This window comes from Podarcis bocagei, assembly GCF_964188305.1.
Source record: "Podarcis bocagei genome assembly, chromosome: 3".
NCBI lineage: Eukaryota > Metazoa > Chordata > Lepidosauria > Squamata > Lacertidae > Podarcis > Podarcis bocagei.
This window is the reverse complement of record NC_138127.1, coordinates 65,622,432-65,635,094: the sequence shown is the minus strand read 5'-3', so window position 1 is coordinate 65,635,094 and position 12,663 is coordinate 65,622,432. Positions and strand designations below refer to the sequence as shown.

At 45.3% G+C, this 12,663-nt stretch overlaps 1 protein-coding gene across 1 annotated transcript in view; it reads left to right on the top strand.

The window, feature by feature from the left end:
• Positions 1-592: 592 nt before the first annotated feature.
• Positions 593-12,663, top strand: part of PLD5 (phospholipase D family member 5) — an 85,901-nt gene continuing 73,830 nt past the window's right edge. Inside the window, exon 1 of the mRNA XM_081188109.1 lies at positions 593-818. Coding sequence (XP_081044235.1) covers positions 630-818 — 189 coding nt within the window. The 5' untranslated portion in view covers positions 593-629. The remainder of the gene's footprint in view (positions 819-12,663) is intronic.

The following is a 12,663-nucleotide window of genomic DNA, read 5'->3' as shown; positions in this document are numbered from 1 at the left end:
CAAGTTATCTCCCGAAGAGCCTCTGCCGGGCGAGATAAGGCGCAAGGCGGGAACCTGCTCTGGGGTGGCGGCGGCGGCGCGTTTGGTCCGGAGGCGGGAGCTGCGCGAGGGGTGGCGCGAGGGAGGGACGCAGCCCTTCCACTGCGCCAACCTGCAGTCTGGCGGCATCCATGGAGTGGGAGAGGGCGCGCGCCCCTCGCTTCCTGCCGCCGCCGCCGCGTGCGCCCCTCCCTCCTCCTCCTCTTCCTCCTCCCCCCCTGCGCGCGCGAATGTGTGCCTGGCGCTCTCTGGGCCCGCCTTCCTTTCCGTGGCGCCCGCTGCCAGCCAGTGCCGCAAGGAGCCGTTTCGCGCGCCACTCGCTACTCTCGGCTGCCGCTCGGAGGGGGGCAACAAGCGGCGGCGGCGGCGGCTTCCCCCACCCCGCCTCCTCCTCCTCCTCCGCGGGCACTTTGGCGCCTTTCCCCCCCTGAGCTTCCCGCTCTTTTCCCTCAGGAGGGTCTCGTGGGTTCTTCCGCCTCGGCTCTTTGTTTCCCGCCCCAGCCCCCCCCCCCCCGCTGCTTCGCCTTCTTCTTCTTCACCTCCCGGTTCCTTCTGCCGTCGCCGCCTGGACGTTGCCTTGTCATGTCAAGATGGAAGGCAGGAGCGACTGGCTCGCCTCGTCGTCCCGCCACGAGGGCTTCGAGCAGATGAGGCTGAAGAGCCGACCCCGCGAGCCGTCGCCCAGCCTCACCCGGGTGGGCTCCAACTTCTACAGCTCCGTCAAGCAGCAGGACTACAGTGCCAGCGTCTGGCTGAGGAGGAAAGACAAATTGGAGCATGTAAGCCACTTTCCCCCACTTTTTGCTCCTCCCTGCTCATTCATTCTCACCAACAGCCCTGCCAGGCAGGCCACTCATTGCCCCCATTTGGACAGGTGGAGGGAGAACCTCATGAGCTTTCCGCCGGGTGAACCGTTTGCACCCGGGACTCTGTATGGCACAGGTCCAATGGGATCATAGAATCGTAGGGTCCCCAAGGGTCATCTAGTCCAACCCCCTGCAGTGCAGGAATCTTTTGCCCAACGTGGGGCTCGAACCCAGGACCCTGAGATTAAGAGTCTCATGCTCTACCAGCTGAGCTATATATAAACATTGGTTCTGAGCATAGTCTGTCCCAACCTGGAGCTTCGCCCTAGAAACCCCAAATAGGTTCAACAACATGTGGGGGCTCTTGGGAAGAAGGGGCCCTAAGGCTACAATGTGATGCACAATGGCTTGGAAGTAAGTTCCATTAAACTCAATGGAGCTGTCTGCCAAGCGAGCGCGCACAGGATTTCTCTGCAAAAGTGGGAGACGAGGTTCATTTCTCTTTAGGAACAGCAGGACATCAGAATAATTTGAACGGTCTGGATCACAGCCCTTCTGAATTGCGAACATGTCGCCCTGTGTTTTCTGCTTAGTTCCCGTTCTGTGGACTATTGTCTACTGCAGACCAATTTCACATCCCTTCCCTCTCCATGCATGTACATATGGGACAGCTTCAGCTCAAGCTGGGAAGTTACAGTACCTTTTATGATGTTGCAGAATTCCCCTCCAAGCGAGAACAGGTTGGAATGTTATGGTGATCAGGATACCTGTGTTTTGCTTTTGCAATCCTTATTTCCTATTTGGAGCTGCAAACATTCTGTATTCCAGACATACTTTCCCTCCCCATCCCCTGTGTGGGATTTTAAGGTCGTGTGAAGTAGATTGCTTTCCAACATCAATTTCTGCAGCAGCAATGCATGTTAACTAAGTGGTTTTGGGACCAGGGAGAAGCTGTGGCTGGCTGCAATGAATATTTTATGGGGATTTTAAGGTGCTTGGAAATATTCCTGTGGTTCAGATGATTCAGAGCAATGGGCTCTTTTGTTCTTATGTAATTTGTAACAGTAAGAAATTGGATGAATGGCACCCTAGGTTAGCATCATCTGAATAGAGTATTAGATGAAGTCCATAATTACATTCTCCCCCTCTAGGCACAGATATTATGTTTGCTGCATGCTATTGGGGAAGCATTGCTGGGTTTTACATTGCAGCAGGCTTGCTTAAGAAGACATGCATGCAGTTCGAAGCTGACTTTGTGACATAGAAGACAAGTATGCTGCTTTTATAAAATACATCAAAAATATTGTAATGCAAGCAAGTTCCTTGAAAGAAATACTTGTATCAAAACATGTCTTTTGCAAACCTATTGACTCATTATAGTACCCACACATTATTTACACTTTGTTAGAAACTGATTCAGTGCCAAATGATGTAATCCAAAACGCAAAGATACAGCAGTAGAATAGCTGGAAGCTACAAAAAGTATTAAAATTCTTATCTGCATTACTATAAAGTATTATTTATTTGGGTGAGATCGCTAAAGGAAAGGATTGAGTATTCAATTAAAAAAAACCTCCCCAAAAGGTACATGTTTGTGGCCAAATATAAGTTGCAGTCATGGTGATAAATGGTATTGTCAAGATTGATCAACTGTGGGATGTACTGTTCCTCAGCTGTGCTACTAGTATACCTGTCTATCTTGATTCAATAAGACTTGTCAATAGTGGCATGTGAAGTTTAATGAATGGCTGGTGGCTTTTCCTGAAATCTGGAATATAGAAATATCCGTTTTCTCAACATTGGGTTGCATCCTATGTTAGTTACTCAAAGTAGACCTATTGAAATTAATGGATATAAGTGAGGTCCATTAATTTCCATGGTTCTACTCAAGAGTGCAACTTAGCGGGATACAACCCACAGACTTTTACATGAACTACCCGTGTAGATGAACTAACATTTTGCAAATCTTAACATTGCCCATTTCTAATCATAACAGTATGATTACTATCAAAGAAACAGCTAGAAAATTGCAGTGTGGGAACGGAAAACCAGAGTAGCCATATAGGCTCATTAAAACATTAAAACATTTCTGGTACACAACACCAGCACTTGTTTTATTTAACTTACTTGGATTTGTGAACTGCTGTATAGTGATACCTCGGGTTACAGGCGCTTCAGGTTACAGAAGCTTTAGGTTACAGCCTCTGCTAACCCAGAAATAGTACCTCAGGTTAAGAACTTTGCTTCAGGATGAGAACAGAAATCGTGCTCTGGCAGCAAGGCGGTAGTGGGAGGCCCCATTAGCTAAAGTGGTGCTTCAGGTTAAGATCAGTTTCAGGTTACGAACAGACCTCCGGAACGAATTAAGTTCTTAATCCGAGGTACCACTGTATTGACAATGGATAGCAACTTTTATAAAACAAAATTTTAAAATGTGCATAAACTTATGCAGAAAGTAAGACAGTCTTGTAGTGTCTTTGGAAGATGCTTAGGCTGTCTTTGACAAGAGTTGGAGAATTCTTTGATATAAGATGCACTCATATCCACATTTACCTAGGAGTTTTCCCAATGCAGTAATTTCAGTAAATATGGGATGTTAATGCAATTAGTATTGTATAATAAAGCTTGTGTAAAGACCATGACCATTTGAGTTCAATGACACTAAACTGCACACTTATTCAGTGGAACGTACTCCCAGGTATCCATACAAAGTATTGTAGCCTTAGTTAAACTCCACATAGTTTTGTTTCATTTGGCGGAAGGGAGATTAGGTTGAAATGTAGACGTGGAGCACATAATGGTCCTGCAGCAATGTGAAAACATTTCCTATAACCTTTTTCAGATAGATGTAGTACAGTACAGCGGTACCTCGGGTTACAGATGCTTCAGGTTACATACGCTTCAGGCTACAGACTCCACTAATCCAGAAATAGTACCTCGGGTTAAGAACTTTGCTTCAGGATGAGAACAGAAATCGTGTGGCGGCGGCGCGGTGGCAGTGGGAGGCCCCATTAGCTAAAGTGGTACCTCAGGTTAAGAACAGTTTCAGGTTAAGAACAGACCTCCAATATGAATTAAGTTCTTAACCTGAGGTACCACTGTATTCATTGGGATTGTGCAGTAATCTATAATTGTGAGTGCACTGTGATATAATGCAGTAGCTGACAGAGGGCAATGGGTTTGGTGTCATACCTATAGGGCTCAGATGTGGTCTTTTTAAAGGGCCCGCCCCTCAGTTCTGATTTGACAGCCTGTCTTCTGATTGGGTCTACCTCCTTACATAAGAGGCTCTCCTCCCTTCAGTTAGATGAAGACACCAGAAAGGGAGGATCAATGCCAAGCTTTTTCCATCAGCTATTGAACCACTCTTTGAGCAGCAGAGATGATACTCGCTGAAAGGAGGCTCCCCACAACAGTGGCAGGAGAGGTAAGATAACCTGGGATACTTGAGACATCAGCTGTTGATGCCCATACCCTGGCCTTGTTACGGCTGAGATAAAGAATACCCAAGTGTTTAGGTGTCCCTGGAGCAAAGTACATTCTGGACCACTGTGGATTTGGGGCATTCCTTTTCTTTTCCTCTAGGGCTTGAAGGATGAGAGGAAATCCTGATGTTGATTCGGGCCATTATGATACCATGGGTCATGATATCTTTGTGTTTATGGTAAAACTGATGATGGTCCATTGCTCCATGGATATCAGCCATGGAGCTTGTTGGATCTGAAAGAGTAGCCCACTCTTGCTTTTAATAACAGTGACAAAACCTGCTATGTTTTGCACAGGGGTGGAGCCTCCCTGTCAACATGGTTGTTACCTTTCATAATTATCCACATTTTGGGGTCTATGTAGCACATTACAGAGAATGAGTCTGTGATGCATTTATATTGACACTATACTTCAGATATTATATCCAAGTTCAGCTAAGTAAAAACCTTTAGCTGATCTCACTGGAATTGCACTTGAGACAAGTTGGTCAACCATATGCTTCTTGTGAAAAATGCCTGTAAGCTAAGGACAGAGCACACTGAATTGTTTTCAGATGATAAGAATGATTTTCTGATTTGACAGGTTTTAGCTTAGTCAGTATGTACTTTGCAATATACTTACTGAATGGTGAGCTCAATAGATAGTCAACCAAAGTACTTGTAAATTGAATATGGCTAGAATATGTTGGACAATTTTATCTAAGTTTGTGCACATATGTGCATTATTTCATTATTTGAAATTTCATTATCTGTCTTGAGTGCGCAAGATATGTTTGATACTAATGGGTAAGGAGATGTTAATAGCCTATAAAAGAACATTACACTTTGTACATTTACAAAAGGTACAAGACCATCTGGTGCTGAGTCATGGAGACAGACTAGGGTTGCAGTTGGTGTACTGCTCACCTTGCTTCCTACCTGCCTCTCTGGCCAACCTGGCTGAAGTGATTTCAGCAGTGATGTTGGAGAAGCCCAAGGCTGTGGTCCTGGATGAGCTCAATACCCACACGGGGACCACTACTAGCATTTCTTCTCAGGACTTCATGGCTTCCATGAAAACAATGGGATTGTCTCAAGTGGTCATTAGTTTGACACACAGAGTAGGGCATACTCTTGATTTGTCTTTGCCTCAAATGATGCAGGTTGTGGTCTGAATATTAGGGACAGGCTGTGTAACTCTGTGGTCATAATCAGACTACTGGACCTGCCTGCAAGTGCTCCAATTGGAGAACAGCCTTTACCAAAGGTGCCGTGGACTTAATGGGTTGGGTTCACCTAAGGAGCATTATTAGTGGAACCTTTGTGCAAAGACTTAACTAATGCAATTGGGGCTTCCCCCTTTCCACTTCCATGTGCCCCCGCCTCCCAAAGTTGTTGGGGGATGGAGAGAGCCGCCAGAACAGTTTGTGGGAAGACAAGAGGTGGGATTGTTCCATCTGGCAAGCTGAAATGCTTGCATAAATGGTATGTAATAGCAACACTGAATTCCACCCACAATGTCTGACCTCCCCTATAAGGATAAGAGGTCCATTCAGTCAGCCCACACCTGGTGGCTTATGGACTCCAAGGGAGTTCTGAATGCTCTGGGGGATGTTCCAGTGACTAGATCTAACAATCCCGTCAAAGCTCTGCTCTTGCTATGGTATGGCAAAATGAGGTGTGCTGTTGACATTATCATTCTCAAATGCTGCAGAGCCAATTTTGCCTCTTGGTATTCCCAGGAGATTTGGATGTTGTAGCAACTGAACAGAGTGCAAATGGCAGAAATCTAACTATGAGGCCAATCATATAATCATGCCTATTGTGTTGCATTATTGGTAGTGAAGACAGCATATTTCACTGTCTCCATTGCATCCTCAAGTAGCCATCCAGTGAAGCTTTCTAAGATTGCCCATCAGTTATTATCTCCCTTAGCTAACCATACAATAATACAGATGTGGACATTGTTGGCTTGCTGTGACTTTTGCAAAGCACTTTGAAGGGGAAGTTGCTCATCTCCATGGAGACATTGATACTGATTTGAGTTCAAATCCAGTTGAGGTATTCAATGCTACATATAATTCTATTCTGTGAGGTCTGCTTCAGCTAATGTGGCCTGATGACACGGACAGGGAACTTACAAGAATGAGGCAGATTACATGCCATCTGGCTCCTTGTCCTTCTTGGCCGATGAAAAGTAACCATCGGGTTCAGGATGTGGTGAATGTATCTTCATGCTGGGAAGTAGTGCCTGGTGCCCATTAAGGAAGCAACAGAGCAACCATTCCTGAAAAATCCAACCCTGGACCCAATAGTTTGTCAACTACTAGTTAGTTGGTAGCATCCTCTTTTACAGTAAATCATGGTATACGCCCCCTACGCTCAATAGACACTACTTCTAAAAAATAAAGAAGCTATTGCATTGCACTGGAAAGAACATTACCAGCATCTAATTAACCACAACTCCCCTGTAGCTGCCGAAGTCCTCTCACAAATTCCGCAAAAACAAATTGAAGATGAGCTTACAGGATCTTCAAATCTGGGAGAGTTGTGTACAGCTATTAACCAAATGAAAAACAACAAAGCCAGGGGACCTGCTGAAGTCTTCAAAGTGGGAAGAATTGGATTTACACAATGACTTCACAAGTTCAACAAAAAAATCTGGGAGAAAGAGGAGAGCCCATCAGACTTAAGGGATGCTAAAATTATCAGTCTCTTTAAAAAAGGTGATTGAACGGATTGCAGAAACTATTGAGTCGCATCTTTATTAGCTGCAGCTGGCAAAATTCTTGCAAGGATCTTGGCAAACCATCTCCTAACTATACCAGAGGCTACCCTTCCTGAATCCCAAAATGGTTTTCAACCTTCTAGGGGGACAGTGTACATGATTTTCACTGCTTGACAGCATCAAGAAAAATACAGAGAGCAAAACCAACCCCTGTATATGGCGTTTATAGACCTACCTAAGGCCTTCAACACTGTAAATTGTAATGCCCTGTGGACTGTCCTTCTGAAAATTGGCTGCCCAGATAAATTTGTGAACATCCTTTGGCTCCTTCATATGGCAGCAACAATCGTGGATAACAATGGCTCTCAAAGTGAGCCATTCACAGTGGGATCAGGTGTTAAACAGGATTGTGTTATCACCCCAACTCCATTTATTATTTTCATCGCCATAATCCTACACTTTGTCGAAGGGAAATTCCCCACCGGGGTAGAAATCATATATCGAACAGATGGAAGGCTGTTTAACTTGAGTAGGCTGAAAGCAAAGAATCTTCTTTGACGATCACTCGTAGCCGAGTAAGATTGTCTTCCATAATTCTGGACCCACACGTCCTCCCACAGTGGGGACATTGGTTCCCAGGCGGGAGTTGATCATAGTGTGGATTTGCCAAGCGTGCCTTCCTCTTAGCACGTTTCTCCCTTGCGTTCTGAGTTCGAGTGTCTTCAAAGTCCATGGCACTTTTGGTAAAGGCTGTTCTCTAACTGGAGCACTCGCAGGCCAGTGTTTCCATGTGCTGGTTCATGACTAGGGGCTTCCAGATTTCACGATCCTGCCCTCGTTACCATTTGCCGATCGCCATGAAACTTTTGGGGTTTGGGTTGGGTTTTTGGAAGACGCCTCTGTGTGAATTTGTTTTATGTGTGTAGATCAGTGCATAACTTGTATCATAGAGCTTCAACATTCTGATGACAACATAGTGTGTGCACACTCAGCGGATGACCTCCAAACCATCCTAAATATCTTCGCAGAAGCTTATGAAAAGCTTGGCCTATCACTCAACATCCAAAAAACCAAAGTGCTGCACCAATAAGCACAAAGCAACCCCTCTGCAGCACCACAAATCCAACATAACAGTGTAATGTTGGAAAATGTTGATGTCTTTCACAACCTGGGCAGTTATCTTTCCACAAGGGCCGACAGTAAATTGTCTGAGCTCTGTGAGTGCAGCTTTCTCCCAACTGAAGTGCAGAGTGAGGACCAGGACATTCGCAGGGAAACCAAAATGTTTGTTTACAAAGCTATTGTACTACCAACCTTTCACAAGTACACTTGTGAAACATGGACCACTTATAAACACCATCATCAACTTCTCGAAAGATTCCATCAACGGTGTCTCTGAAAAAATTCACATATTACTTGGGAAGACAGGCGAACTAATGCCAGTTTACTAGAAGAAGCAAAGATCACCAGTGTCAAAGCAATGATACCTTAACATCAACTTTGTTGGACTGGTCATGTTGTTCAGATGCCCGATTAAAGTCAGTGAGATGGAAATTGGGAACACTTTTGTCCATACATGCTTCCATTCATACAGGCAGGGTCAGTTTCAGAATGTAGTATTGGGAGGCTGCCCCCCCCAGCAGCTATGGGGTCCTGCAGGGTACCAGCTTGTCACCCATGCTGTTTAACATCTATATGAAGCCACTGGGTGTGGTCATTAGGATATTTGGAACAAAGTGCCATCAGTATGCTTATGACACCCAACTCTGATTCTTTGAAACATCTGAATCAGGTGTTTCTGTGCAAGTCCAGAATCAGTGCCTAGGAGCCAGTGGGTTAGATGTGGGCCAATAAATTGAGACTGAATCTTAGGAAGACAGAAGTCCTGTGAGCAAGTGGCTCTACTGTCCAGGATATAGGTCAGTTACCTGTTCTGGAGGGGATTACACTCTCCCTAAATCAGGCATAGGCATATGGTCATCCCTTACCACTGGTCCTGTTAGCTAGGGATGATGGGAGTTGTAATCCCAAAACATCTGGAGGGCCAAGTTTGCCTATGCCTGCTCTAAAGGAACAGGCAACCCTGAAAGATCATTGCCAGTAAGTGTATGCAGTACTGAGCTAGGTGTACCATTGGTCTTGTGTAGCTTCCTATGGGCTATTCTTAGTTTGGTGGTTCACCAAAGCAGCCATGCAAAGAAACTCAAATATCAGTTAGTCATGGAGTGAGCACTATATTTTTGTAATAAACTCTTGTTTGGTTATGTAGAATTAGGCATTAAGGGCTGTAGTGCTAATGGACAAGAGGAGTGAGTAAACCAGTCAAATTTGGAAATACTTTCTGAAGTTTCAAATGATTACCCCCTCCTCATTCTTCTTATGCAGGATTCTGGGATTAGGGGAAGCTTCTCCTCAAAGCAAAGACCAGGCTGGGCTGACTGGGGTCTGAGAGGAACTCACTTTTTTGTCAGAGCAGAAGGTGTCAGAGTGTTGGTGCCCAGGAGAAAAGAAGTGGACACTGGCTTGCTGGGGGGAAGGGGCATCAGCTGGGCTGCTCAGAATCTGGGGCATTGGAAGGGTGCACAACACTCTTGAAAGTCAGTATTGGGGCTGAAGCAGCAGTGCTGGCAGGCTATGTTGGAAGCAGAAATTAATTTTTATTCATATGACTAATTCATGGAAAATATTGCTTTGTGTGAGATGCGTGCACATGCACGCCCACGCACACTCACTGTATATGCACTTCTGGGGTAGTTTGTCCACCTTTGGTCCCCACTCTGCTCTTAGCTCTTATCTGTGGCTCCTAGAAGCTGTCAGCATGTGACAACGGCCACACCCCAGAGAACGTCTTGGACTAGCTGGCTAAACCGGGTCAGGGTAGCCGATGGGTCTCAAACCCTTGTTGAGTTAGGGACCTCTTCTGCTTGTGAAAACAGACTCTGGCAGATTGAGTGTACAAGACTAATAGTGGGGCTAATGGTTAAGTTCTGCATGAGCTTTAGAGGGAAATCTGTACCCGCTGCCTTTCAGGACATCTTCTGGAGAAAAAAAGAATAAGGAGCAAACCCAAGGCAAATCCAGAGTGAAGTCTTTAAGAGGGTTGGATGGTGTCCTGTACACCTCTTTCTGACAACTGCTGTAGCCAAGATGGTGCCAAATGTATTACTCTGCTCTGCTTTGGACCACATCAGTGAGACTGGGCAGCCCAGGACCTTCATACACACTGCCCAGGCATGTGCCCTGGAGAGGTCACTTTGGACTTCAGCCCCGGAGGCACACTCCATTGCTACTTGAGACAGATGGATGCCAACAATATTGTTTTAGAGATAAGCACCTAGTTACAATATTGAAGGTCCTCAATACTATTGTTTTCAGGGGCCAAATTAAGCAACACAATTTTTGGAATTCTGATTTAAGTCTAATGGACTAGAGTCAATGTAAGCTTTCATTTCACACACTCCATCTGGATACTGAAAAGCTGACTTTGTGGGGTCTAGCTTCTAAGCCATAAATCTCTTTCAATGATTGTTCAGTGGGATTTCCACACAACTCAACCCATAGCACCTTGGCATCTGTTGTATCTACAGCTTCCCATGGGCCTAGTATCCACCCTGATTTCATTCATGCAGCTGTTGGTGTGTAGGGTAGACTGAAGACAGAACTCACAGTACCCTTTAACTGTAACTGGCAGCTTATGTAATCCTATTGTGCTAAGGTTGCTTTTTGATTGTAATATAAACTCTGTCAAGCCAAAACTATATCTAACATCCAAACAATAAAGTGGAAAGAGGTCAAAAAAGCTCTATTGTTGAGGGAGTTGACAGCTTGAAGGTCTCACAAAAGCAAAAAAAGAAAGATATTTGATCAGCAAAATGCAGTAAATCATTAAATGTCTTCTCCAGCACACTCTCTACTATGAAGACATGACTGGAATCAATTGTGAGTCAAATGAGCAAGATAACGTTTCAGCTGAATATAAATGAAATTTTCAACCCTTTTGTATTATTAAAGAGTGCCTAGAAAGAAGGCATATCACAGATGATGTTACAGTAAATGGTATAGCATCTTGTATCGGGTAGTGCAACATGATTCTAAAAGTCTGAGGAGGAGCTCAGAACGATATAACCGGAAAACATTTTTTCCAACTTCCCCACATTAGGTTACCACAGTGGGTCTAGTTTTTTACTAGTAAATGTTATTTCCCCTGATTTCTGATCCCAGCATTACCGCAAGGCAGATTCAGATGAATCACAGGCCAGCCCCACCCAAGGGAGTCCTTGGAACCCCCTTTTACATCCTGAGGGTGTGGCTTTCCTATCAACTTCAAACTCCACCATAGAAAATGACTGCTCTGCAGCTTCTCCTTCATAACCATGCAAGGGTATGCAGCTGGAGAACCACTGAAGGCCCTTTAAAGGATTACAAACAGTTCTGCCAGCGGGTGGGGGCAGAACCACTGGAAGCTCAAGCTGTGCCAGCCTTCGCAAGGCTTCAAATAACTCTGGTCTTTCTACTGCTCAGCAAGCAGAGCACACTCGGAGCTACCCATGGTTTTGATTGCTGCTCACTGGAACCTGCCAGGACTCAGCCTGACTTGACCTGATCTGACATATTATAGCTGGACTTGCCTCAGCCTGACTGAGTTTGACCTAAGCTACTTGACTTGCCCTAGCTGAAAATCATTTGACCCACAATACCCTGGCCCATCCTGATTAAGAACAATTGATCTGCTTGAGTGGGCCCCACCTGAATCTGCCCAACTTACCTGCTTCTTCCCTTGGATCAGGCATGACCAAACTTGGCCCTCTAGCTGTTTTGGGACTACAACTCCCATCATCCCTAGCTAATAGGACCAGTGGTCAGGGATGATGGGAATTGTAGTCCCCAAACAGCTGGAGGGCCAAGTTTGGCCATGCCTGCCTTAGATGGTAAGGAAAGGGGGTTATTGAACATTCTGGCACTGGGCAGCCCTCCACCTGAAGGCCTCTTTTCTTGTTCCCCCAGACCCAAACATCCTAAGTGGCAACACAGTTGGGGGTCAGGGGATGAAATTAGGTTTCGTCTGTCTCTCAGTTAGCAACCACACATACAGAAATCCCCCTCTATCTGTATTAACCTTCAGAGTCATCCAGCAGTTCTTTACTTGCCAAGGCTGTATTTCTGAACAGCGGACAGCAGAGCAAGAAGCACCATTACTCAGTGGTAGAGCATCTACTTTGCATGCAGAAGGTCCAGGGTTCAGTCCCTGGCATCTCCAGGTGGGGTTGGGAGAGGCCTCTGTCTGAAGCCCTAGAGAGCCACTGCCAGTGAAGACAATACTGAGCGAGATGGACCAAGGGCCTTGCTCAGTATAAGGCAGCTTCCTATGTTTGGGATGGATTCAGATGACCCATTCTGTAGTGTCTTCTGTAGTGAGTTACAGTCAGCCACACCAGGATCAAAATGAAATGGGCTTGCTTGAAGCTTTCTGATGGATTTTGACACCAACATGATTTTTGGCAAGTTATGTTTTTTTTTAAAGTGCTGTTACATAACATAATTGTCAGAATCAATCAGGTGCTGACCCCCTTTTGAGCTAGATTGTAACCGGATCCCACAATATGGTGGTTGCAAAAGTGATCAACAG